At 33.7% G+C, this 27,689-nt stretch overlaps 1 protein-coding gene and 1 long non-coding RNA gene across 4 annotated transcripts in view; one reads left to right on the plus strand and one right to left on the minus strand.

Annotated features, from left to right (window-relative positions):
• Positions 1 to 7,902: 7,902 nt before the first annotated feature.
• LOC119076767 lies at positions 7,903 to 27,371 on the plus strand. The gene is made up of 3 exons (XR_005087693.1): positions 7,903 to 7,912; positions 16,363 to 16,369; positions 27,245 to 27,371. It is a non-coding gene; the product is annotated as an uncharacterized LOC119076767 (long non-coding RNA).
• Positions 20,972 to 27,689, minus strand: part of LOC119076752 (zwei Ig domain protein zig-8-like) — a 135,050-nt gene continuing 128,332 nt past the window's right edge. For 2 of the 3 annotated variants that reach the window (XM_037183700.1, XM_037183699.1), the window contains 3 exons: positions 25,025 to 25,152; positions 22,110 to 22,278; positions 20,972 to 21,480 (listed from right to left, as the gene is read on the minus strand). In XM_037183700.1, coding sequence (XP_037039595.1) covers positions 21,086 to 21,480; positions 22,110 to 22,278; positions 25,025 to 25,152 — 692 coding nt within the window. In that variant the 3' untranslated portion in view covers positions 20,972 to 21,085. The remainder of the gene's footprint in view (positions 21,481 to 22,109; positions 22,279 to 25,024; positions 25,153 to 27,689) is intronic. The other variant, XM_037183701.1, reaches the window with a different exon arrangement.

The raw sequence follows: 27,689 nt of genomic DNA on the forward strand, positions 1-27,689 counted from the left end.
ATTCAGATAAGAATCCTTTGGGGGACATGAAATTAAAAAGAGTTAAAAAAGGAGGAAAATATTCTGCAAATAAAATCAGATTTAAAAATGAACTCTCACATTCTCTTAGCCATTCATTTATATGATATAAATACGAAGAAGTCGTTACGGAAGCATCCCAACTAAAATTCTGTTCGCTTTTGAACAAATCTCGGCACATGATAATAATTATTATTATAAAGTGGAACATCCTTGGGGAAGTGTGATGTGACATTAACATTTGTATGTTATCATCAATGCTAGTTTTTTTTAACATGTTTTAGAAGTAGAGTAGAAATAACCGACCACCTAAAAGTCATGCGACTTGAAATTACGAATTTCTCGGCATGTCCCGGGAATTTTCACAGTGAATTTTTCTCGTCACCACTCAACCACAGACCACAACAGAAAAAAACAAATGGCCAGACAAGCATATCAAACACAGCTGATTGAATCGGTTCAAAAATCTATTGTGGTCACACGGCTTACCAGTCAAGACCTACTAGTACACTAGATGTCACTAGGTTAGTCGCACGGTTTACCACTGAGCACTGTAGACACGATCCGGTATAAAAGGATCTCGAAAACCTTAAACGCCAGCCATTTCTGTTATTAATCATTCATACCTTTAGTTCTAGGTGAGACTCTGGCTAGTGTATAGGTAAAGAAAAGAAATGATTACAGATGGTGTTGAAGCGCCTGAATTTCCCACTGTTGTTTTGACACGGAAGAAAATAGACATTTTTTCCACCGAACTGTCACTCTCCGTGCCGATCGAGAAACTCCGACCTGGTTGTAATTTCCTATTTTCTTCCCTCGGCAAACGAATGATCCGTATCTTGACATGTTATGCACATCCAATCTTGTCGTTGAATAGATCTTTTTGACCAACCCAATTTAATAAATAGATTGCAATAAATAGAACTCATCTATACACGACTGCAAATGAAAGGTCATTGACCGTACGTTACGCGTTACGTTACGCACAACCTAATACAATCAAACCATTTTCGAAATTGACGCCTGAATTTCAATTGTAAAGATTACCTACCTTTACTTCCTTGTGCTGTTTTTTTCTTCTTCTTCTTCTTACATTTACGTAATAAAGTTCTGATAATCTCACCGTCTTTAATACTTTTATGAAGTTTACCAGGTAAATTGTGTATAAAATTGAATGAATAGAGAGTGGAACAATGACTTGACTGAAGTCTATTTTATTTACAATCAACAACTCTTGCGCTGCCTTTCTTTCTTTCTCACCGTGAACAGGAAAAGCTTGGTAATTTCTTAAAACTTTTCAAATAATTCAATCGCTTATTGCGAAAGTTACATAACTACACTTCCCCTGTCGTTGCTTGTTTAGTTGGATAATAAGCGAAAGGGAATGATGCTGTAATGGCAGAAAACTTCTACTATGTAAAGGGTTCAAGAGAAAATCCTCTTAATTATCTATGCGCGGGGTTAACAAAGTCGAAATTGATTTTTTTTAGATTTAATTGACTAATTTTTGGTGTACAGATCTACGAATTGAAATATCAATTTTCTCTACCAGAAATGGTGGTGTTTGTAACGAATTCTAATTCCATAAACTTCTCCGATGCGTCGATTACTGCTTCGACAACCTTGTTGCTAATTCTTTCCATTTCCGCTAAATCAAAATTTGAAAACGCTTCCAGAAATTTTTCGTTACAGTCATAGTTAATGTCCACCACTCGCTGCTCAAAAGTGAGATAGATATTTATGGGAACTTCGGGATTTTCCAGGAATATATCCTCTATCTCGTCAAGAGTAGCTCTGATTCTCTGAACTGTCAACAAATACGCATCTGCAATTTCTGGTTTCATGAAAAGGAAATTATTCGTTCAACACAATGCAGATTTTTCGGATAAAGTTCATTTTACCTTTTCTCACTTCTTCTTGATTTATGGCAACGCCCATCGGAACTGGTAATTTAATTGAATTGATTTTTTTAAAGATAAGAAGTGATTTAAAAAAAAACGAATATAAAGTAGGACGACTGATGACGTTACGAGCTAAAGTTTATTAATTGCATGGTAGCTTTGGTGTAAAAGGACAAATCGATGGATAAAATTAGAAAGTTCATATACAGAGTGAGAATTTAGAAGAATGGTCCATCGATCCAATTTATGTTATTCATTTCTATAATTAAGTAGCAGAGTTCCCACTCCTCCTAAAATTCATAAAATTCCTAAAATGGACCAAATCCTCCTAAAATCTCCTAAAATCTTCTAAAACTCCTAATATTCCTAAAAATAGCCCACACTATCAAAGAATTTTTTTAATAAAACTGAAAAACAAGTTATTTTTTTAATTACGCTGCAATGAATTTGAAAACAGTCCTTTCTTTGAGTCATGCAAACAGCGATCCTGAACGTGGATTTAGCGAAAACAAATATATTCTCGAGGATCTCAGCTTGTTAGTAGATGCGACTATCGTCGCACTTCGACCAAAATTATGGTGAATCTTGTTAACTTGAAAGAAGGGTCCAGTCGACAAGAAACAACTGATAAATACCAAGTTGCTGGTCTTAACTGGCGTCAAAAAAGTGTAAACCATAAAAGTTTCAATTATTGAACTACATAAGGAAAACGATGCTTTGATAAAAAAAAAACTTTTTGTCAATTAGGTGTGTACGATGCAGTAAGGATCGAGACTGGCGTAAATTTTAAAAATTTATTTACAACTTGAGACAAATCATAGAAGCTAAATTTTTTAGTTTTCGGTCTTCCACCTACTTCGACTTCTACCAAAAACCATCTTTGAGATCTTTGTTAGCTGTATTAGTCTTATTCTACTAATTGGAGTCCAGTGCTACAAGAAAAAATTAAATCCAGGCGAAGTTTGTCGAGAAGGTATTTTTGGTGAGTCGTCAAAGTTTGCCGACTATGAAAAATTGAGTGGATTTTAAACTTGAAAATTCGGAAATTCTATCAAGAAAATAATTCGATCTTTGCTCAAGTGGGCTTAAATTCTTGCGAATGTTGTAGGCTATCTAGAACAAAAAAGTTTTTGAAAATCACGTGAGAAATGTTTGTTTCGTGAGTGTTTGTTTGGTCTAAAATTGAGGCAAAATGGCTCAATTGAGAAAATCGAGTTTTTGACATCTAGGGATGATAACAATTTTTAGTGGACTATGCCTGTCTCGATCCTATATCCATCGCACACCCCTAATTGAACATATTAATTTTCTGAAACACTTTTATTATTTTACGAAGTGTATGAGAAACAGAAAGATCTTGAGGCTGCAAAAATTCCTCCGGAAATTACTTATAAAACCTTTATCAAATCTCCTAAAATTACTTGCAAAATCTCCTAAAATTCTCCTAAAATTACCGTTAAAATTTCCTAAAATTCCTAATTTTAGGAGCCTTCCTAAGTCGTGGGAACTCTGTAGTAGATAAGAGGTAGAATCCGATTTTCACTTCAGTGGACGTACAACTTGAAAATTATATGTTCACTCTCCACTCCATTATACATACCTCACATGGAGGAGTTATGCTTATGCACGGTGTGGTTGAATGGAGTTCAATTAAACATGTCGGCACTCAATAGAACGGTACGGTTGACCAGATATATAGCAAGTGGGGTGTTGTTGGAAAGCTGAGACTAGCAGCAAAACAAAATTAAGCAGTTTGGCTGCAAAAAATTATCATGAGTGTGACTTAGGTGTGGCTAATTTTCACTTTTATGGCCAAAAAAGAGGGAATAATTTTGAACCACTATAAAGTTGCTGTGTAAACAATTTTCAAAAAGTAATTTTTTGGATATTGGTAGACCTAATGTCCCTTTACTTGTACAACTAATTATCACCTCTGTGACTCAAGTATGCCTGTCATTCATTGGCGACTTCACGACAATTTTCCAGTCAACAAAGTGATTTTTCTCAAATGAAATACATTGAGTGGGGTATCGTTAGAAAGGTATGACCCCTGACTATAAGATAAAAATTATCTTCGATCAAAATATGTCCACTCACTGAACATTTGTGACAAAACGGTTTCAGAGAGGTGTATGAAATTTCATGAAATGAAAAATTTTGTATGAGGAAGGAACTGGTCCGATTTTACTGAATGCTGTTTTGAGCTCCCAATAGGCCCCTGAATCGATGTGCGTTCTTAGTTTTTGGGTGGATTTCGGAAAAACTTCTTTTTTGTTAAGGAGGGGCGTGTCCAGGTTATGTTATTTTGGAACAAGATTTGAAAATCCCTTTGGAACTTTTTATAGGTACCTAGAAAGGACTTCGACCCTAGAAGCCAAAACCACTTTCAAAAAAATTCTTCGAAGCTTTTATGGCTGGTGAAAGGTGATCGAAAGCCGAAAATTTGCACTTTTCTTACCAAAATTTCTCCAGGTACACGAGCCGTACAGGGTCGTGTGGGGTGTCATTAGAAAGGTAATCACATGTACTATTGAACCGAATAGAGACTTATTGGGTTTAAAATTCATCGACACTGAAATATGTGCAGTTGAAGTTTTCAACCGAAAACTTGCACTTTTCTTACCAATATTTCTCTAGTACACGAGACGTACATGGTGGTGTGGGGTATCATTTGAAAGGTAATTTTATGTGCAAATTTTCAGCTTTCGATCACCTTTCACCAGCCATAAAAGCTTCGAAGAATTTTTTTGAAAGTGGTTTTGGCTTCTAGGGTCGAAGTCCTTTCTAGGTACCTATAAAAAGTTCCACTAGAAAACACGCCCGATTTCGGTAGGCTGTTTTTCAAAAGAATCTCTCAAGGGCTAACAAACTGTATTTTGAATATTTACTTCGAAATATCGGACCCTTTCCCCACTTTCCAATGAATCTATAGTCATGCAGGTCACCGGTATTCAAAATACAAACCCAAAAATGTCATTTTTCGACTTTTAACTGTCTACCAGTGCGAATGGAGGCAAAAAAAATGAGAGTGGTTTCAACGGCTGGCTCTTAAGAGTATCTTAAGAGCTAAATGCGCTTCACTAAAATCGTTACATACATTTGAGCGTTTCATATTGTATTTTCGCTGATATTTTTTAACAAAAATTGTTTTTGAAAATTATGACACTCCACACGACCACAAATGACTTTCAACTAAAAATAGATTCGTTTGTTTCAGTTTGACAAGCTTTGAGTAAAGTCAGTATGCAAATTTTGGCAATCTGTACTGAGCTATCACAGACCTATCATCAAACTACAACAAACGAATATATTTATTTACTGACAGTGTTCTAAAAACGCCAAACGTTTAAATATAGGCTACATCCCCCTTAATTGGCGATAATCACATTTTTGTTGTCAATACAATCATTACAAGAGCACAAAGCCACGGTAATTTGAAAAACTGTGCAGAGTGGAAATAACAGTGTATTGTGAAATGAAACGTTCATTTTTGATTGTTTGAAGTCACCTCATTAAATTTCCAGCCCATCAATTAATTTTACATAATCTCGTCGTTATCGTTGATTTACGAATTGATTGGTGGCGCAAAAATGTATAATGACTATAATTCGCGTTGAGTGTGAACAAAAGAATAGTTAAATGCAGAAACAGGACATGTCACACATTAGCGAATTATAATAAAAATGAAATTTCAATTTATTACACTCCGAACACAGTTAGTTCTATTGACATCGTCAGCATTAACCTATTCCATATTATGGATTGTTAATGTGAAGCAAATTCATGCCGAAACTGCACTGCCTCTAGCTGTAATATAATTTCACCAACCAAAACATTAAATTTAATCAAAAAACAATATCTGCGGCATAAAACTCAATTTTCTTTTGAAAATCGCCATTTAGTCTTTGTCATCATTGCGACGATAGAAAAATATCGCTGGAATAAGTATGCAGCGGCTCACTTTGCGAAACTGTGTTCTTAAATTACCACCTTTATTCTCATTTGCAGCGTAATATATTACGAACCAATACGGTTCCGTATGTGGATCACGTACCAAACAATCCAAAGTATACATCAAATTGTGCCTGCAAGCTAAATTTTCTTCGAAACGAAAAATCCTTCACGGAACATTGTTTAACATCACGAGCCCAATTGATAAAATTGGCTAGCACATATAAAACTCCCGTTTACTAGAGATTTAGAAGTTTGCCATGCTTTGGAGATTTATATATGTGTGCGAGCGGTGAGTATCGTGAGAAGTAAAACTGGGTCAAGACGACGACGATATTGTTTCTTTCTTGTATTTGCATAAGAGTGATATGTGGAATCCACAGTGGATTTGTGGGACTGTTCAACATTATTAAGATATTATCAGACCAGAATTCTATGTAAATGTGTATAATACCCAACAGGATCAGTGTACATTATGGGAGACAGCAAGTCTGGACTATAGTCTTTATTTGAAGTAAAAAGCGTATCTTGTCATTCCATAGGAAATATTCGTTCATCATTTTAATCATTTTAATAATTTCTTTTGCATTTGTTAAGCTAAGTGAATAACTAGAATCTATTGCGGACATGACTCGATGTTTAAAGTATATAATAATCCACACGCTGAGACGGACAATCTGTAAAAAGCAGCTGTCATCTGCGTGTAATCCGAAAGATTAAAAGCGATATGTTCTAACATTTGATTTCCTATGTAGCAAAATGTATGCTGAAACTAATGAAGTAACATCGAACACCTTGCGATATTTTAAAGTTTCTTTGAACAAAAGAAGTAACAGATTTAATGAACAGTTCGCAACGCGGCTATTGTTCGTAAAAGCTTTACAAACTAAGAAAAAACATGGACTTTAAAAAGCCCTTGTTGGCTTTGTGATAAATACTTTCTTATACACACGCAGTCAACAACCTCTAGTAACAGTGTTGAATTTCTCTTATAAATCATGTATCTCTAAGCGACACAAATAACCATTCTTACAATTTGGCCTTGGTCAATTCATCTCCGAAATGATTATTCCAGCTAAAAATCGTTCGTTTAATATGTTCGCTTCACTGACCCGCTCTCAAAATATAAATCAAAAATTCCATTTAAATGAAAACTATGCACGTTGTGTGGGAGTGCCCAGGCGTCATATTTACATACAAAATTAATGATCCCTTTCATAGACTAACAGACTTTCATTTGTTTCGCTACACATTTTCCCATTGTGTGATATGTGCAACCACAACCAATTACTAGCGCGGTTTCACCATCACTTCTGTTATTCCCAAACGAATGTTTTCTTAAAATTTCGATCGTTTGAGACAATAAATTCCAAGCGCACGAAGCATATATCTTCCGAAGAATTTACAAAAAGCAAAATTGTACAGCGAAAACTGTTCAAGCACATTTACAATGAAAGTGTTCGTATTCATCGTGACAAGAATAAGACGTTTTCAGTTTCTAAGCATTTTTTTTCTAACGAATGGTACAAACACGACAAGACAATGCAAAATGTATTACAATACATATGTGGTGTCGCTAAAATTCGTCTCGAGGTTATATTTATATTGTATGCTACAAACGCAGAGAGCAGGGACGTCCTTGCGATTGATACGCCCCGCGACAATATTACTTTCTTCGTTTCAAATTTTACAAACTTTTTCTTCCACTGGAAGTTTAGAATGGATTGGTGGCGCTGAGTAATATTAAATCACTTCTTCGCAATACATGGCAGTTTTCGTCCATCCAACAACGGCAGTAATTGAACAAAAGAAAAAAAAACCCATTAACTCCAGTAAAACTTTATGACACACCCAGGGCATAGTTTCAAGACTTTTCTCAAGACATCACTCAGAGAGAAAGTATGTCACGCGTGAATACTATTTACATCTCTTTTTATCACGTTTTCAACTTCTTCTTGCATCTTCTTTGTACATGTGACATATTTTATGAAATTCTAGAATCTACTTGTTCAAAAGACTCTTTACTAGAGAGACTCTAGTGAGTGTGTTTTTATCTACTATTAAATGCTAGCGGGAGATAAGTGTATTTTCACAGCCACAAGCAGGGAAGTAATAGTAGATTACATACTTGAGCGGAAAATCTTTTTTTTTTGTGAAGAGTATGGAGTTTGTATGCTGAGCCGATTGCGAGATATACAACCACACTAGTCAAAACAACGATTTTTGCACAATTATGTAGCAACACATAGGAACTTATCGTTTACTCTTCACTGGAGAGGGATTACGGCATCAATTCTCTTTCCTCTATCCTATGTCAACTCCACCGATAGAGTTTCCACATAGTAGGATGTTGCTGCAACAAAGCCAATGTCAACAGAATAATAATTAGTTTTTTACTCGACGAACCGAACTCTATCACCTCAAGTAACGCCTAACAGTAGACTAGTGGCGTGATTTGTTTAAGTACTTACCCATCTGATTCCATTTGAAACTACAAATTACCAATGATGAATTCAAAAAAAAACTTTCTGCAGCGCCCCTTGTCCAATTACCCAATTTGTTCTTTGTTGGCTAAGTTGGCACCGTTTTCAAGTATACCGAATTCACTCATCCGCAATTTAAGTCATTGTGTTTTTCCATGTCCCATTCCGAACCATTTTACGCCCGATATGTGTGTGCGGAGCGAAAATTTACAGCATTCCAATGTAAATATAAGAACAGACTTCAGACATATTTTCATTTTTATTTTATTTTGTTCATTTTTTTATATAACAGTACTTATATTTTTATGATTATTTTTTATATACAAGTTATAACTTGTTTTTGTTTCTTACACTTTCTTTGGTTTTTATTTTATTATTTTTCTTTCTTTTTAAATTAAACTTTAAATTTTCTCTCATAAATCTTTTTAATTTTTCAACTGAATTTTCATTAAATAAAGTCAATTTTGGTTATAGTTTAAAGCACTTAATAAAATACCTTCTATTTACATATAAAAAATATTCATTTATTTTTTCAGTTTTAAATTCTTTTCCATTCCAATGAACGGGATTCTTCTCCTCCACCTCCTCCTTGTTCTTCTTGTTCCTTTCTTTTTTATTTCATTTTTGTAATAGATGTACACAACAATATTTACATTGAAAATAATAAATCGTAAGCTTTGATTTTCAAAACTTATTCCAAAGTTAAAGTATAAGAGAAGGAAAAAATTTAAATAAATAAAAAAAATGGAGCAGAAAAGGAAGGGAAAACGAAAACAGAAATTATTTTCAATGTTTGTTTTGCAATTGGTATACTTATGTGAAAATGGGTAAAGTGGAAAACACCTTATTATTTCAAAGTTTTAGCTTTTTTTCCTTCTTCTTCTTTCCTCCTTTTTCTCTCCTCTGAAACAGTTCAACAGAATGTAACCAATATCTCGTGTAGCACATGTATTATATATCTATAGATCCGTATTGAAATTTATACCAATTCCGAGTTTATTATATATATAAATGACTTTAACCGAAAACCTTTTTTTTTGCTCCTCTGGTTCATAGAGGGTTTTTTTTCCTCGGCTTCCTATTCTCGTATATGTTTACTCGGTGTGTGTGTCTTTATTTATTTTTGGTTCAATTTAAAAAAAGAAAAAAGGACTGAAGAGTTTCGATATTCTCTTCCTTTATATTTATCTATTTTAAATTGAACCAAAAAACCAATAAAAGGAACTGAATGGATGGTTGCCGTACCGTCATTCGTGTGGATCTTAGAGGCGGTTATTTCGTTTTTATCATGGCAAAAATTGCACTCATGAAAATCCCTTTTCTGTATCGTCTACTCTTCGCTGTGAATTTGAAGTGATTGCTCTCTATATAGATGACATGATGGCGCAGTTTCTTTTTCCGGCGTCGTCGTTCGATTGTACATTTTGTTTGCACAACATATGAAATGTTGAGTTGTAATTGAACTAGGTCTAGAGTCGAGAAACACTCAGGAAAAATGGGTATATAATTGTACTAGAATTGTACTCTGGGTAGCGTTGTACAAATCAAACACCTTACGCGACATATTTTTATTTGAGACAATCGAACGACAGCCCTTCGTTATCGTTAACCTTCTTCGCTATTTTTTTTTACTTCTCAATGGAATAAGTTCGCATCAGATCCATTAATCTCTTATTGACAGACGAACCGATAAATCATCTTTAAGATTAAATTGGTTATAAAGAGGGATTTTCGATGCTTCACAATATATAAATGGTTGTTCGTATACGGTTCTCTTGTCTGAATAATCTTTCAGCGAAACTTCAATTCCCCCCTATGAATTATCATATACATGTGAGCGAAAGGAAAACGTTTCTGCCACAAAACGTGACCGAAAACACATTCCTCGTAAACGTTGAAATTGTATCGGAAAAGCTTTCGATTGACCCATTCAATGCGCTTCTTTTTTGTGTATAAATGCTACAGACAAGCACATATTTGCACACATTCCACAAACAGAATTAGTTGAATAAGTGCAACGTCTACGAGTTTTTCGTTTTTCTATGTTTGTATTATGGAAATGTTTTCATTTCGACTTTCCGCATGATTCAATGGAAATACTTTCGATAAAAACCAATTTCTAAATTGAATTGGTTCTTCCAATGAATGCGTTCGACTAGACTAATCAATTTTTTTTGTGTCGGGGTGGTGGTGGTGGTGTTAAGGGTACAATGTCACGTAAACGTAAAATATTTTCGTTTGACCTTGACTCTTTCATTCGGCGTTACACACTTTTTAAATGCAAATTACAATAATGGAAATTTCGGTCACAATTTTTTTTTTCTCTGTTGAAATAATAAGACGAAGGTTTTCATTTTTATCAACGTTACTATGGCATTGACGTGACACACAAAAAAAAGAGGAAATTCGTCGTAGAACATTCACCGGATTCACATTGAGTGTGCTATCGAGCACACACAAACGGTACGGATATTTTTGAATGGCGGAAATGGGAAAACAGGCCAAATGCTTTTATAGTCTCAATTTCAACTTAAATTGATTGTAATCAGCAATGTTAAACGAGAGAACCAACCAAATTTTATCATTCATTAATTTGAATTGCGAGATGGAATTCGTGTCATAATGCAGATAGCCTTTTTAAGATAGATATATACATATACCGAGACGCCAAGTTCGTTCAGCAGGTGTGTCTGCCCGAGTTATCATGGAAAAACGATATTTTGTTCCTTTATTTACTTTATTATAGCCCTGGCCGTATTAAAGGCACATACCCCTAATCTTGTTTAAGTTATGAACCAACAACCTTTCCTCTTACTGGATACTTTTCTTAGAAAGTGGTAAGTCTGTACAAGTGTGTATATATATGCGGGAGGAATACGTATATATATATCGGAAAGACACGAAATATAAACACAAACATTATATTGGACGACGGGAAAATTAAAGAAACTGCTTTTATTAAGACAAACACTTGGAAGTTTTTATCTATCGCTTTAGATATATACTTATATTCTGTGAATGGAATTGAATCGTTAAAATGGAACACAAAACATAGCCGGGACCGGGTCATAACGAATTGTATGTATTTTGTATGTATGTATATATATATGTGAAATGTTAGTCTATATAACATTGAAAGATAAACTTTTTGCTGAAATATTATATATTATATACACAGAAGTTGGTTTTGTTAATTAAACTTTTTTCTTTCTCTTTCTCTTTTTCCCATTTAACATATAATATCTTTTTTGAGCAATATATTTATCTCTATATATATATATTTAAGTCATCTTTATCTTTATATAATTTCTTCATTTTTTTCTCGTCTTCTTTATTAGCAACAATTTAGCTGTTTCTTTTGTTTCTGTTAATTTTTATTCATTTTTATAATTTTTATTTATCTTCTTTTTTTGTGTTTGTTTGTGGTTTGGGTTTGTTTTTTTCATCTTTTTCTTTTTAAACTTGAAACAATAAATAAATTTTATTGTAATTCATTTATCTACGTGTGGATGCGTATACACGAAAATTACCATTTATTATTGCAGCTTTTTCTTTGACAATATAAAAAAAAACACTTTTTTACCACGGATTTGGATAAATTGCCTCAATTGTCTAAGTGGTACTGTACTTCGTATGTACATTACACGTATGTGTGCTAACAACAATGGGATTTGATTCAATTGGAGGGATAATTTACTGGTGTATAATCTCGGATTGCCCAGTCATTGCCAATATTTATATCACAACTATTTATTCCGAAAACAAGTGGAATCCACGATCCACAATTTTGGAATCATATCAAAATAAAATGGAAATTAAAGTAAATGAAAACAAAAAGTTTGGGGGGAGAGAATAAAAATGTTTTTGGAAGGAAATTCTCAGTTTTTCATGCGTTGAACGTTGAACCTTTTTTTGTAAGTAGTGTGAAAAACCGTGTTGTAGGTGTCATGTAAAGTCATTTTTTCGCACTAGTGTTTTCCATTCACAAAAAAAACCTATTGAGTCAATATTTCATTTCTTTATCGAATGGTAACCGTATGTGCGACTTTACAACACACTGTGTACATATCAGGAAATTTCAAGCATTTCCGGCAACTCTCCGTCAATTTTATCGAAAAAGTCTCATTGAGCCGACAAAAATAGCCTAGAAACATTGATCTGAATCGAATCTTTTTTCTGTATCCACAATCAATGTGCACGTTTTCTATGTACGTTTCAAATCTTGTACTTCAAAGTCTAAGAAATTGGTGGATTTTGTTCAAATGGAGAAAAGTTTCCGACTTACAAAGCTGAACAGAGTTGGTACAAGTGATATCCAATTAAACATCCAGTTGCCAGTGGTTGGATTCGAAACCCAACCGCAAACAAAAATAGTTATTTGATTACCAATGAAAATAGTTGGAACCGGAGAAAATGAAATTTCTTATTTTTTCCCAAGGTCAGCACAACGTTTTCCACAACAAAGGCTGCCAAAGTTTCAGTTGGTAATTTTGGGATTGATACCGGTTGTGACATTAGTGTTTTAAGATACTAATTGACAAATTTTAAAGGAAAATATGCTGAAGAAACTGCAGGAATTTGAAGGTCGTGGTTCGGAGGGAATCCTCAGCTTACATAATTAGTTAGTGAAATCATTAAAAATGTTTGTTTATGACAAACTTTCTCATCCGTTTAGTACCCAACAAATAACATTGTAAACCGACGATGTTTAACATTGCATTTTTTACGTACTCAGTCCCACTAGTACGATTAGTTGGCAACACACATGGTACTTTTGGAATTAAATTACAATCTTTATAATCTAGTGGAACTTTTGGAATCTATTGGAGGGTTTTGGAACTTATTTGTAAAATTGGAATTTAAGGATCAAAATTTTAACTCTCTATATAATCAAATTCGCCTGTACAGTGCACTTCCATCTGCTTACATCAATAGTTACTAGTTCTTCGCATTTACATCCGATGATGTTTTGCTAAATTATCGAACTGAAGAACTTTTTTTTTTGTTGAATGGTATGTTTGCAATTTTATATTTTCCCTTAGGGTATCAGTCGATTTTCACATATCACAAAAATGTAACGGAAGTCTACAAAAATTAAATTAACAAAAACGGATGTTTGTTCCTTTACTAAACTTTTCAGGGGGGGAAACGAAACAAATCGATGTATTTTTGCAGAAAAAATTCGATTCATCCATAGGTCGTGATTCAATTTAAAAAAATTGAATTTCGTTTCAAGATTCTCTCGCAATTTTTATATGAAAATGTTACGTTTTCCAACAGACGCTTCAACTTTTGATATAATTTGAAAATGTAATAACAATGAAATTCTTATGCATACAGAATTGTCGTACAGAGTCGGATATTCAGTTTGCTGTCCTTCTTGCTATTCAAATCTTATTAAATTTTGTTGAACGTTAGTACTTTTCTGTGTGCTTCTCTTTCTTCCTTTTTTGATTACCATTTTATATGCAGTTAAACAACCTACGATTTTATGTTGATCGGTCAGTAACCGGGACATTTTCGAAGCATTTATTAGTGATGTCAACCCTAGATGTTCAGTTCTTGACCTTGACCTTAATCTCAACAGATTTTATTTAAGGTACTTCGCACAAAGAAAAAGGAATTGACAATTGGTACCTCTTATGAAATTGTCTGCGCATTCTATTCTAGTCTTAAGTCACAAATGAATGGTAAAAAAATCCAATTATCTTTGAAGCAGTGAAAGAACATGAAACAAGTTGAAATAGGAAATTTATGTATTATACGGCTGGAAATAACGTATTTATGGATACTAAAATGCGCTATTTTAACTTGTTTTCTATCTGTTTCTTATGATTCCGGAGAAAATTGGAATTTTTGTAGACTCAACAGACGTGTATCGTTTCAACAGCAATTTCGAAGACCATTTCCGACCATTAAAAATACAACAATTGGATTTAGATTTAATATCATGGCCATGAGCATGCTCTTTTAAAACCTTGAAAAACAGTTCGAAATACCTTTCACAGCATTTGTTTGACACATTTACTGTCTTATATGATAGAACGGAACCATATTATAGGTCTGTAATGAATAAACCGTTTAAAGTTGCTCTTTTTTCCCTTGGCGAGCTGTACCTAGCAAGCTTTATATACATGACACTGCATGCATCGAAGGACTTTCATGCTTCAAGCACTACTTTCGACACCATTAGCATGTAAAATTACATAATTCGGGATAAACATGAAAAGTTTTCGTGTGAAATTTGTTAATCCGAGGCGCAGCCGAACTAGAATTTTCATTTTTGTAATTTTGAGCGATAGATTGTCTCTTCTGTCAAGTAATTGCTATGATAAACAATTTATAATTTCTCGTGTATTTTCAGCTCAAGGCCAGGTTAAGGTGTGCCATAATTTCACAAATTCTTCTCGAATCGAGAACTTGATTAAAAACAAAAAATATTTTTCGCAGAATTATATCGATGCTGAAAAATTGACCAATCGTAGAACTTACTCAAAACAGAACTTCTGGTGGATAGGCTCCGATTTTCTTTTCGTATGGGAAATGATAAAAATTGATGTGTCGAATGGAATCTACATGATGTACGAGAAAGGAATCCTCGGGACTAATTGAATATATCTGAAGATAAATAGGTAACCATATTACGTGTACGTATGTGTACACGCATTAGTCATGTAATACCGTACTTATATGAGTTTAACCTAATTTATTTGTTTGATTGGAATTCTATTTGTTTGGTGAAAATGAATGACTATTATCGATCGTATCCGTTCATGTTCACGGCAATGATATTATATTCTCAAACCTCTTACACTCACACAACCCTCTCCTCCCACTCCCCCAACTCCTAAATATGTAGCGTACAAGTATGTAATCTCGTTGTCGTCATGTACGAAAATAAGGTGTTAAGATATACGAGGAGGAAACGCTCCAGTGGAACCCTTTTACGAAATAGTCGCTGGTTATGCTAGAGTGTGGATATTGAATGGTACACGTGTGTGTGTAGTTTGAATATTCCGTCTGTTTGATTTGTTCGTTTGATGTTGTTTGAAATATTATTCTGAACACAAATTTGTATTCGTATATCGGGGGGTGCTGTACGTCATGGCGTTTTGCTTTTCATCGAAGCAAGACGAAAAATGAATGAACGAAAAACAATATGAAAAAAATGGAAAATTTGAAGACGACAAAAAAAACAGGAAAAAATGGAAATTTAATAAATCATATGCATGGATCGGCGTTATATGTGTACACGTCTGTAGGTTATAACAGAAATATCGAAAATCTATATCAGATTTTCGTTGGCAGCGACTGGGTTTCTTTTTCGTCTATACAGTTAAAATATTGACTTTTCAACGTAATAATATTATTTCAGATTAAAGTTGACATTTTGCACATGAAATGCTTATTTATTGTAATGGAAAAAATACACGAAATAAAAATTCAATTTTTTTAGTGATTGAAAAGCCAAAGAATGTTTTGCTTTGGCTTTGATGTTAAGATGAATCGAAAGCGTACAGTAAGTGGTTTTAGCGCCTATCGCAATGAAAGAATGTTTCAGTTGACGGATAAATATATTGCAATTTTCCTGAGAATACAATAACTAGGTCCCACCCACTACGAAAATATTTCATTTAATTAAATTAAATTTTTTTTGCCATTCATACTTCTGTACATGTACATATCTAACGAATCATAAACGAAATGAAATGAAAGTAAACTTTCATGGCGTTTTATAAGCAAACATGCAGGTCTGTATGTACAACAAAGCCTGTTTAATCCAACAAAGAACAAGTGTTGTGACGAACAAATGAAGAACAAGACCTTTATTTGCTGACACCGGTACATAAGAGATGCTTGGTTCTGAGACATCGACATGTTTCTGTATCGTTGGTTCGGTTCACTAAAGTCAACAATATCTTTGAATAATAGCTATACATTGTCTGCTGGCACGTATACGTTCGGTTTGTGATGTTTTTGTGCATAGTACACACATAAAACGTTGATAGACGAAATGTACGTGCCAGAAAGCAGACATAATGTTGAATCAATAGCGAATAGTTGCCGCCACTGTTTTAATCTCTGTGATGATGTGTTGCATATTTCAGTGCACTTTTCTACTGGAGTTATTCCTTAATCTCAATATTATGTACTATGCACCACTATGTACTGGGGATGTGTGAGTTGTGATAACTTTGAACAGAAGAAGTAGGAGATTGCGTTTGCTGCCTGTTAAAGCGTAATATAAAGACAGATTTGTTTAACTTATTCAATTTCCTTCCTTTGCTCCATAAAAACGAAAAACCTGGGAAATGATAGTGAAGTAAAATGTAGCAATTCGTCAATAATATTTGTTGAATATGTTTCGCTTATTTTCGTTCGCAGCCGGGACGAATGAAACCTCAACTTTTGCCTGATTCTAATTTGAAACTTTAAACATTAGCATGGATCAGGAATATGTCGCAACACTTTTAAAAGTAGCATTTTCACACGTAATAATTTTTGGAATGAACAATTTACCATTTTTTTAAATTACATTTTTCGATTACATTTCTGTCTTCGTCACCGTCACAAGCAAACATTAAAACGCAACGGGATATGTAAAAGAATGACGTCATTGCTGAATGCATCACGTCATTATTCGCAAAGAGGAATTTTTCAGCGAAATGTAAACCGTAAATACGGTCTCGTTTCGTCAAAATTTATGAACGTCTGCAGAGCTGATTCACATATCAACATTGCCATTTTCATACTCAATTTACATTTCAGGGTAAAGAGTGCCCTTTCAACGTCTACAAACCAAAATACCACTCATCCAACTGCGATGACGTTGCTTTTAATTAATTTTTAATCGAATCGAAAGCAACATAACAACATCCAAAATATCAATTAAGTTTTTTTTTGTTTCATTTGCAAATGTTTAGTCTTTGCTTGCCAGTGCCTACACAACATGAACGGATTGTTTGTTATATATAATGGTTCGGTATGGGTTATATCTAAATTTTGTTTGAAATTTGGAATAATTTTCTACCATTTTGTTCGGATGTACAGAGTTTAGTTTATACCATTCGGTACATATATAGATGGAAAAACACATCGTATGGTTGAAACAGTTATACGATATATTTCGGGAAAATGCTGTTTTATGCAAAGACCTTGAGTTCCGTCAATTTAATTAAACTTCCAATTACGTGATTGTCAAACTTAAATATTGTTGAAAATAAAGGTCACAAATAATATGAACGAAGAAATGAAAAATAAAATAAAAATAGGAAAACGAACAAACAAACAAAGTATAAAATTGGGAAAAGGAAAACAAAAAGAAATTTGTAAAGCTTTTGTTTTTTTTTTTGATGGAGAAAGAAAATTTAGAATTTTCCTTTTTTCCACTTCTTGTTTGTTTTTTAAAAATGTCTCGGTAATTTCACATAATCTTTTTTTTAATCATAATATATATATGTATCTCTCTATATATTTTTTATTGATTATTATTTATTCATTTAGTTTATATATAATATCTTTATACAGTAAAAAGCCTAATATTAAAAGAAAACAGAAAATAAATTTGAATGGAACAGTGGCTAACTTTCAAAAACCGGCCAGTTAACAGGTATTTAAAAAATATGTAAATCCACATACATTCCATAATACAATTTTGAAGAGTTGTCAAAAAGTACTAGTTAAATAACTTGGTCTCCACTTTTCGAATACCAAATAAATTCGCTCCGAGTCAACAACAGTTTTTGTATTGATCGATTAATTTTGCTGTTTATTTTGGAGCACGTACAGCAATTATTCGTCAACATTCAGTGGCGAATTTTTGACATTTTTAACAAGGTTACCCTACCCACATCGAATACAATGGGAAAAACGAGAGAGATGGATAGTGAACTTTGACAGTTGTCACTTAACGAAAAACAATTGCTATACGCGTGCTTAGTAAGTAAGTCCTGTTGAGGAGGGAGCATTTTAGGGAAATTCTTTGAATTTAAGAAATTAGTGACACTTTTGGTAAACTTAAGAAATTTTAAAGAAACTTTGAAAAAAATTTGAGAAACCTTTTTTCAGAATAGTCCCTGATGTACGAAACGTACTCCACAAATTCAGTTCACTGTCAAAATTCATGTTCTATTGATTTGTCAGATGTTAAAACTATATAGAAACCATACATTTATTGTGAGGTATAGTCCATCTCGCCGACAATTTACTCTAACATGTAAATTGAAATTTTATTTTTGTTACACTGTCAAATTTGACAACAGAACAAAAGAATAATTTTAAATAGGTCTCTCTCGTGTAGCTGTGGATAGATCATTTTCAACATACGGTACTTTCACACGTAACCTCGCTTATATTTAAATGTTTCGTTCATTTACTGATTTGTATGAGATTTTTTTAACGTCGATGGCATTTTAAACGGCCTTGAAGATGATCTGTAGCTGAATTTCGAATATTTTACAGTAATGGTGGGTAAATTTGACTGGTGAAAATTTTGACAGTTCTTTCACAAATCTACAACATGGGTACAGTTATGAACTTTGACAGTTTCACTTAACAAAATAACTTCTAAACGCGCTGTTACTTGAGTTTCGTTAAATAGTTCGTTCATTAATTATATGTATGCGAACTTTTTAATGTGGAAGACGTTTCGTAGCTTGGGCGACGTTTCGAACGTACTTGGAAAGCGTACCGTCAATATTACGTTAAGTTTAAACTGTCAAAATCGACAAATTTTCCTATATGAACAGGGGACTTGTAAAAGAACTGTCAAAATTGTCAACACTTAACTTTATCAGACATTAATGTGAGGGCGTAAAGTCGATCTATTCGTTAAGTCGGTTGGCATATCGAAGCTGTAAATTTTTCAATAGTGCTTCAGTCTCTGGCTGCTATTTTCATGTGATACAACTTCCATTTTCAGAGTAAATATCACGTAGTGAAGTCTAGTCTTATGTGACATAAACGGCAAAGAAACAAATAAAAACATTAGACATTTTATGACAGAATGTACTAAAACGTAATAGAGTAGAAGAAAACTCTATCACATTTTCCGGTAGTTTAGTAAAGTATAGCTTAAGTCAACACTATTCTCACGTAGTGCGGACTAACTACTAAAGTAAGCATCAAGACAAATCGATCAATGCAGACCCTGACGGGAAGGGAATTTATTTGACGTTTGAAAAGCCGCGGCCAAGATAATCATCCAGTACTTCTTGCCATCTCTGCAAAATATTTTATGGAATGTATGTCCATTCACATTTATTAATAATTTTCAACTAGGCCCCACCACTTGGGTGGGTCATTTCCCTTGACTGACTATCAATACTTTCAATAATTCCAGTCCCAGTTGTCTTACCATTTTTAAAAAAGCTGTTGTTTTGAAAAACACAAAATTATAGTCAGATGAAACAGCGAAACAAGAATGGTCTCTTTACTACATCATTAATTGAGTATCTCTTTTATTTTCACTGGGCGTTTAGAAAACTCAAAATTTATTTAATTTTCCTAAGAGCTGCGTGAATCGAAGGTTCAGCGAGCGATGTTTTACATCCAATAAGTATGAGTACTTAAAAACGCTTTTAAAATGACATATTTTTTTCCTACCTCTTGAATAAATTAAACTCGTGTGAATTACGGCCCTCGCTTCGCTCTGGCCGCAAAGTTCACACTCGTTCAACTAAAAGCGCTGAAAAGATGGCGTATTTCTTGCCTACCTCTTGAAAAAATAAAACTCGGGTGAAGATAACACTCGTTCAAACATTTTAGGAACGAAAAAAATTCTTTTGAGAATACGGATTTCACGCAAAAATTGTCGTATATCCCAGATTACTAGTCCAATTAAATTCCAATGTTCGAGTTTAACCACATGAATTACGCTACTAGTCGAAATTTATTTTTGAAGACTCTGAGAATTACTCGAGCTATCGGTTTCTCAAGCAAGCAAAACTCTTTTGGGAAGTACTTCTTAATTGTTAGACCAGAAATCCAGAATTTCACAACTCGTCAAATAAGAAATTTTTCTGGAAATCCGTTGCAAAAATGTCGTGGTATAACAAGTTATGTTTACAAAATTTGAAAATTGGGTAAAAATTAATCAAGTTATCGCGCGGTAACAAGAGAAAGCGTCTGTGTAGAATTTCTCCCATCTCGTTGTTCGAACGGATAATGTTCTGCAAACTCAGCCTCAAGAGTTTCAATCTTCGTCGAATAACACAAAATCTTTGAAAATCTTATAAGAATTAGGGAAGTTATCGCGGTAACAAGGAATAAAATTCTCTTGAGAATTACTCCCATCTCATTACCCCTATATTGCCCATCTACGAACTTAACCTCATGATTTTCATTCTCCGTCGATTAAAACCAAAATTTTGCAAATCGATAGAGAATTACTCGAGTTATCGAGTCCACAAATGTACGGACGTTTTCTGTATTTAACGTTTTTTGCCAATGTAGAACATTTTCAAAATATCAAAGTGAACTTAGCGTTACGGACATTTAAGGGTATTTTCTTTCATAAGACCCTGACTTTCAGTCAAGGGAATAACTTGCTGGTTTTCAAACGTTAGCCACTGTATCGTTTTTCTCAATTTAAATCCTCTGGGTTCTGCTGCTGCTCTCTTTTTATTACATACTTTACATCTTCATTTATAAATATTTTTTCAGTTTTTTTATTTATTTATTTTTTTCTGCTAAAAATTAATTTCTTTTCATATTTTCATTTTTCATTATATTTTACCTAACAGCAAATTTTCCACGCCACAATATCAGCAAATATCGCAATCGATTATAATTTAAACATCTACTGGCATTACATGCATTAATACATAGTCTATATGTTCGTTTGAAAAACAGCAAATGGTTTTTCCGTCGAATATTAAAATAATAATTAGTTAGTTGGATGTGCGTTGAACTGATAAAAAAGAGCTGGGCATTTTTCAACAACCATCTATAAGCCAGCACCATTATGTGCGCAAGCATTTGTAGTGGTTGGCAAATGCCAAAAACCATGTAGAAAATAGTACTGAAATGCATACAAATAGGTAGTGATTTGATGACATTGGATGATGAGGACGCGCCGCGCGCTGCATTGCTGCTGGGTACTCCCCTGGAAACAGAATGCGAAGCACCTTTTTAATTTTACTCTTTACTGCTCTTAGACAATTTGAATAAAAGGTCATTCTAAAAGCGATCGTGCATCCGTTAAATAGAACGATTTTGTTGTTACTTTATGACTTTCGTCATCGTTCTTTTTAACAAGTTACACTAGAGGTAAACCAAATTTTGCCATATTTCCCATATAATTTTCTATGAACTTCGTAAAAACTGGATAGATGGGACTGTCATTGTCTGACTAGTCACCTGTTATCGACAACGACGCCAAAAAATCTGAATAGACGTTTCTAACAAAGTTTGTTGAAATAAATGAAGTGAAAGATTTGATTTTTTTTAAACAAATACGTACAGTGAACGACATCTTAAATGTCTCACTGTCAAATTTTTCTGAGAATTTTATTGTGTCATTGCAAATTCACAATGATATTCTCTGAAAAAAATGACAGTGAGACATTTGAGATGTCGTTCACTGTAACAGATTTAACAGTTACAAAAACTTCAACGGCTTCCAGAGCCTAGATCCCGATAGTATACTCCGAACAAGAACTTTAATCCTTACAAAGCATCAAGAAATCATCTGGCATAATCTTTAGGTTTACCTCGTCAAATACATCGCTTGTGCAACTAGATTAACTATATTTACCATTTAGAACATGCACCATCACACTCTTGCTTTTTGCATTGGACGGATTGCATTGATATTGTCCAGAGTCTGATGGTCGTGCGTTTTTGATCAGCAGAAACGATGTGGTGGTTTCATCCTTTTTTGTTAACACCGATACACCGCCTCTGGGTGATTCGTATGTTATAATCTGAATGAAGTGGAAAAATGTTTTTATTTTTTATCTATGTAATGGTGCTGGTCTGCTGAAAAATCAAAAACATTGGACGGATTTAGATTGGAAATTTTATCGATTATCCACAGATACTACCCGTGCATTGCTCGACAGAAACGAATAGTTGAAATGAAAATGTTGGACTGGTTCGCAGTTTGGTCTATTGTTGAATATAATTTTCTTTGATTTTTTTTTTGTAAACATTTCTCTCTGGCTTATTCAAATAGTTTAATTGAAGAAAAGTCATGATAAATTTCCCTTAAAGTGAGAGAAAGGTAACAATTGGATTTTCCGACTGTTGAGGGCTTTGTATAACTTTTCCTACTTCTCGTATTTAAATTAATTCAATTTCCTTTCTTTGAATTTAAAATCATAAAATGTTTATCCCTATAAAAAGCATCTTTTGTATTTTATTAGTGAAAGAACAACACCTATAAGTAATCCGGATATGAAATAGTTCTGCAACCCCTCTAAGACGAATACGGAGAAGAAGAACGCATTGCATTGTGTTCATTCTCTTGTTGAAATTTCTTGAATAATTTTGTTGTTAAATACTTTTTTGTATAACGAGGTGAAAAGGTGTGTGAAGCTTGCAGAGAAGGGCGTCAATCGGATAATTTCATTCTTTTACGGAATACTTTTGTGATTCAATTTTTTTTTTTTTTTTCTAAAATTTTACCTTCTAACAATCGAATGACGGAATTAAAAGTGGAACAAGCCACATATCAATTTTGTTGCCTATTTATTGGCGAAAATGTAAGCGGGTCGAAAATCGATCATTTCAATGACATTTTCTTGTTTTACGATTAGTTAATGTGAACGGAACGGAACTGACCTTGGCAACAAATACGTTAGGTAATGCAAATCTTGAGCAGATGACAAAAAAATACGTAACCCAAGTTTCGGACGATTATGAGTGCAGCATCATATTTCGTTTAGTGCCAAGCTGAATTATGATAGCATGAATGTTGGCAAAGTATATTTCAGCACTGCGCAGAATCTTAGGTTCTACAACGAAATTGAGAATCCACCAACCTGGGTTCTTTGTGTGTTGCGGATTTGCAATTCCTACAGCCTTCAGTTGTCTGTATACTTTGACTGTGCGTAGTTTAATTTTCGTAATTGTTTGCAATGAACGTCAACACAAGGTATGGTCAAATGTCATACTTTGTATGGAGCGGAGGACATAGCGATTTCATATATGTTTGTATGAATAGACCATACTTTCATTTTATACTTTCATTGATTGTTTGGACCTATGTATTTTGCGTTAAATAAAAATTCTCCTCAGACCAAATGTTGAACCATTGCATTTCAAAAGTTCACTTTTAACAGCTGGTTGCAGAAAATGTTGTATGCAACAAGTTGAGAAATGGGGTTGTTTTTGACACAAGATGTCTATCAAACGAGCGAAGCGAGTATCTAGTGGCAAAAACAACCCAATTTCTCAACCTGTAGCAAAATAGCTATTTATACTTTTTAGGCACTAGATGTGTACATTGCAGCTCGAGTGTGACCATATACATCCTAAAAACACATTTATCACTGAGTTGCAGTTACATACAACGATTTTCTCAAAAAAGGCGATGAAAGTTTTAGTTTTCGTCACTGAGTTGAGAAAGTTACTATTTGTTTTGCTGTTTATTCGTTGCTAGAGACTGCAAAGGTCACTGTAAAAACAATGTTGGACTTTGACTTTGAAATTGGAAATTCCATCAAACCGTACATATGTGGTGACATATCCACTTTCAGCCCAGAGACTAACTTTTAATTTAAACAAGTGACACGATATATGAAAATTTTGCATTTGGTTCCATTAGTTTAGGTCATGCCAGTTGATGGCATAAAAATTGTTAAAATGAAATACTCTTAAACCATTTTTGTTGTATAAATTGCGTCTCAATCGACGTGTAAATGTATCCTTCCACCCCCACACCCAAAGAAAATGTCGCCAGCATTTTATCTTACCTGTTATCTCAAATATCAAAGTAGAAGTAGTCGAAGATGCTGAAGAAAATGTAAATCAATCTCTCCGTCTTTCCGTGAGAAATAACACAAGAAAGTATATTCAAGACTCGTTCAGTCGTATAATTTATTTGCGATTCACTTGTTTTTAATTCAGCTATTGTGTGTAGCAGAGAAAGAGAGTATAAACTTTCTAGCATTTTAGTACTATACTACACTCTTCGACAATAATTTATTCAAAACAAATATACACAAAACGTAAAACTTTGGCATATAAAACGTTTTCCCAACAAGCAATTGAAAATGAAGTCTCGACTTCTTCAAATCGAATACTTTTGCCTCCTCATTTTATCGACAGATAATAATAGCTAGCACACTGGGATTTAACATTACCTTACCTTTATTGTCTGTACACACTTATCGTTTTAATTGATTAAAATTACAATGCCTTTTGAATGAAATGGATGAGAGTTAGAAAATGCGCTATGTGTGTTGTATATAGTGAGTCAAGAATGGTCGAGAGTTTACGGGAGATCAGGTTATATTCAAATCAAACACAAAATGAGTAATAGTGGAAAATATGAAGTGTTAAATGAAAATCCAATGGTTTTCAATCGTTAATCCCATTCGATGTTGCCCAATCAAAATAAATTAAATTTACGTATTGTATGTCGTGTATAACCAGGTTACAGTGAGGAACATTTTATTGATGAATATTTCCATATATATTGGGTACAGTATGTGCATGTATACTCACCGCATTGTTGTGATTCCAAAAAATGTATGCTGGTGGTTCCGGTGAGTTCAATATAACGCATGTTAAATTTATAGTTGAACCGCTTTCAATGTATAAATCTGGAGCACCAATAATTTCTGTGGATGGTTCTGCACAAAAAAAATAAAAACATTTTTCGAATGAAATAGTGGGATACGTTAAAATTCGGTTATTATTAAAATACTTCCACTGGTGATACAATGTCAGATTGGAAACGGATTTTGTTATATAAATGCAATTGTCGAGATTTAAACGGCTCCGAATAAAAAAAAATTAAATTGTTTTCTGAATTTATATATTATTGATTTGGGAAACATTTAGCGCATTTTCATGCATGCGTTTTTAATCCAATTTAATTTAATCGAAAAAAATGGATAATGTGAATTCTTCGTGTGGTTAAACAATTAAAATGCATTATAACCAGTGCACGGTATAGTCGGTCATATGGAAAATAGTCCATAACATCAATTAGTTTACTCAAAACCACAAATTTACCGACTGACACGACCATCAGTTTTTCATAATAATTTCTTTTCGCTACAATAAACAGTGGGACTGTCGGAACTTATGTATTTACATAATTTATACGGTATCATTGGTGTCATGGGTCTAAAGGAATTGTCATACAGAAAGAGAACGGGGTGTTCATAGTACATTACTTACCAATGGGACAAACGATGGAAAAGGTACTAAAAGGTACTAAAAGGTGTGAATTTTACGGAACAGAGGCGAAGGCAAGACGCCATTTCCATAATTTGTCCCATTTCCAATTCACACGTATACTGTAATTTCGTGGTTTCAATCCAAGTGATGCAAATAACTATACTCGTTGCATACACCGGAAACTCGTGGTCGTTCAATAACAATAGCGTCGAAACTCGAGTTACGAGGATCTTTGCGAGTACAACATACTACCTAATGGGTCGTAGATTGTAACTTTGATTAGTGTGGTTGCATCCTCACCTTCTTCTTCACGTGCAAATACAACACTTGGCAAAAAATATTAATCTCAAATTTTGTTTCTTTCAATTGGTAACGAGTTTCCGGGGGGTGCAGAAGTAAAATAATATTTCAAATTCAAATTTCAAATTGCTTGATGTGTTGAATACGAAATTAAAAATGTTAAAGCACGAAAAACCACCATAGAATTTGTGTCATATTGGAGATGAAATTAAATCTATTCCAAGTACATAAATGTCCAGACGCTATAATCATCTTACCATTTCTGTAACTCGTAATTTGTATAAAGACGAAGAAAATTGTCTGAATAGGAAATATTCTGATCAAAGACGAATGTTCAAATGTTTCGATAGGAAAACTTGACTTGCTACTACTTCAAAGTAGCTCAACTTTTAACGATTCAGATATAACTACTTTCTCCCGAGTTATAGATTTTATATTAAAAGGGTTCCAAATGTCGCTTTTTATTTCGATACTTGTCATCGCCCATGCCAATTAACTTTATTTTACGAACAGAATCATTGAATCTTGTATATCAAATTATACGAAGAAAAAAAAGTTACCTCGCCTAGGGATCTTACGAAAAAAAGTTGCAATTGTCCAATAACCGATGTAAAAATTTAAATATTGAACGAAACTCCGAAAATTAAATTTTGGCTGCAACAAAAAAATGGCAAAGTTCGATGGTAACTTTTAACGTATTTAATATTCTGTCAGCACACTTCCATTTAGTAATAATTTCTGTTTGAGTGTGAGAATAGAAATGTAAACTTTTTGAGTTTAAAATGTTACAGTGCCGATCAATATGCATTAAATTTTCAGACTCTCCATCACTAGCTTCTAAGAACTTTGTCTAAAATAATCATCCCACTATTTGGGTGGGTCGGCCCACTTGACTACATATTTCGAGAAAAATATAGTGTCGCTCAGTATTTCAATTCTTCGTCTTTAATAAATAGTTCGGACGAAAATCCGAACAATGGCAAATAAGGTAACAGCAAAATAAAATGATCGAGTCTAGTTTTTGACAATTGAAATCATTGATTGAGCTTGGCACTTTAGGTTCGTGTTTATTACATGGGTGGAAGGACGGAGTGTCAGAAGGCTTTGAAGTTTATTTTCTATATGTTGTCATGCTAATTATTTGTTCAAAATCTTTTAGATTTATCAAATGTGATGACAGAAGTTCGTGCAAACTAAACGCAACTAACTTCACTAAGTCGTTTACAATGTATTTGATAGCAACAATAGATCTCATCGGTTTGCGAAACTGATGACAGCACAGCTCAGTGCAGTGGATTACTTTGACGATTTTGCGTGCAAACTAATCATAGCCAACCTTGCAAAAGCGGAAAATTATTTAAATTCCTGCAAATGCAGCAACAAATATTAGACATTTTTTCAACGCTTTTATTTTCCTTGACTTCAAATATAAACATTTTACGGTTACTAAAAGGGTTTAATTCAATTTTATATGTTAAGTGTTATCTCAAAAAATATTTCAAAAACTTTTCCTCTTTGCGAAGTTGGCTGTGGTTAGCAATGGACGTCAACACAAGGTATGGTAGAATGTCAAACTTTGTATGAACAGACCATACCTGGTTTATACTTTGATTGGGTGTTTAGTTTGTACACAATTTTTGGCATGCGATCGCACGGTTAGTCTTCAACCGAAGAGATCTGTTGA

Source organism: Bradysia coprophila, unplaced genomic scaffold (assembly GCF_014529535.1).
Source record: "Bradysia coprophila strain Holo2 unplaced genomic scaffold, BU_Bcop_v1 contig_232, whole genome shotgun sequence".
Classification (NCBI taxonomy): Eukaryota; Metazoa; Arthropoda; class Insecta; order Diptera; family Sciaridae; genus Bradysia; species Bradysia coprophila.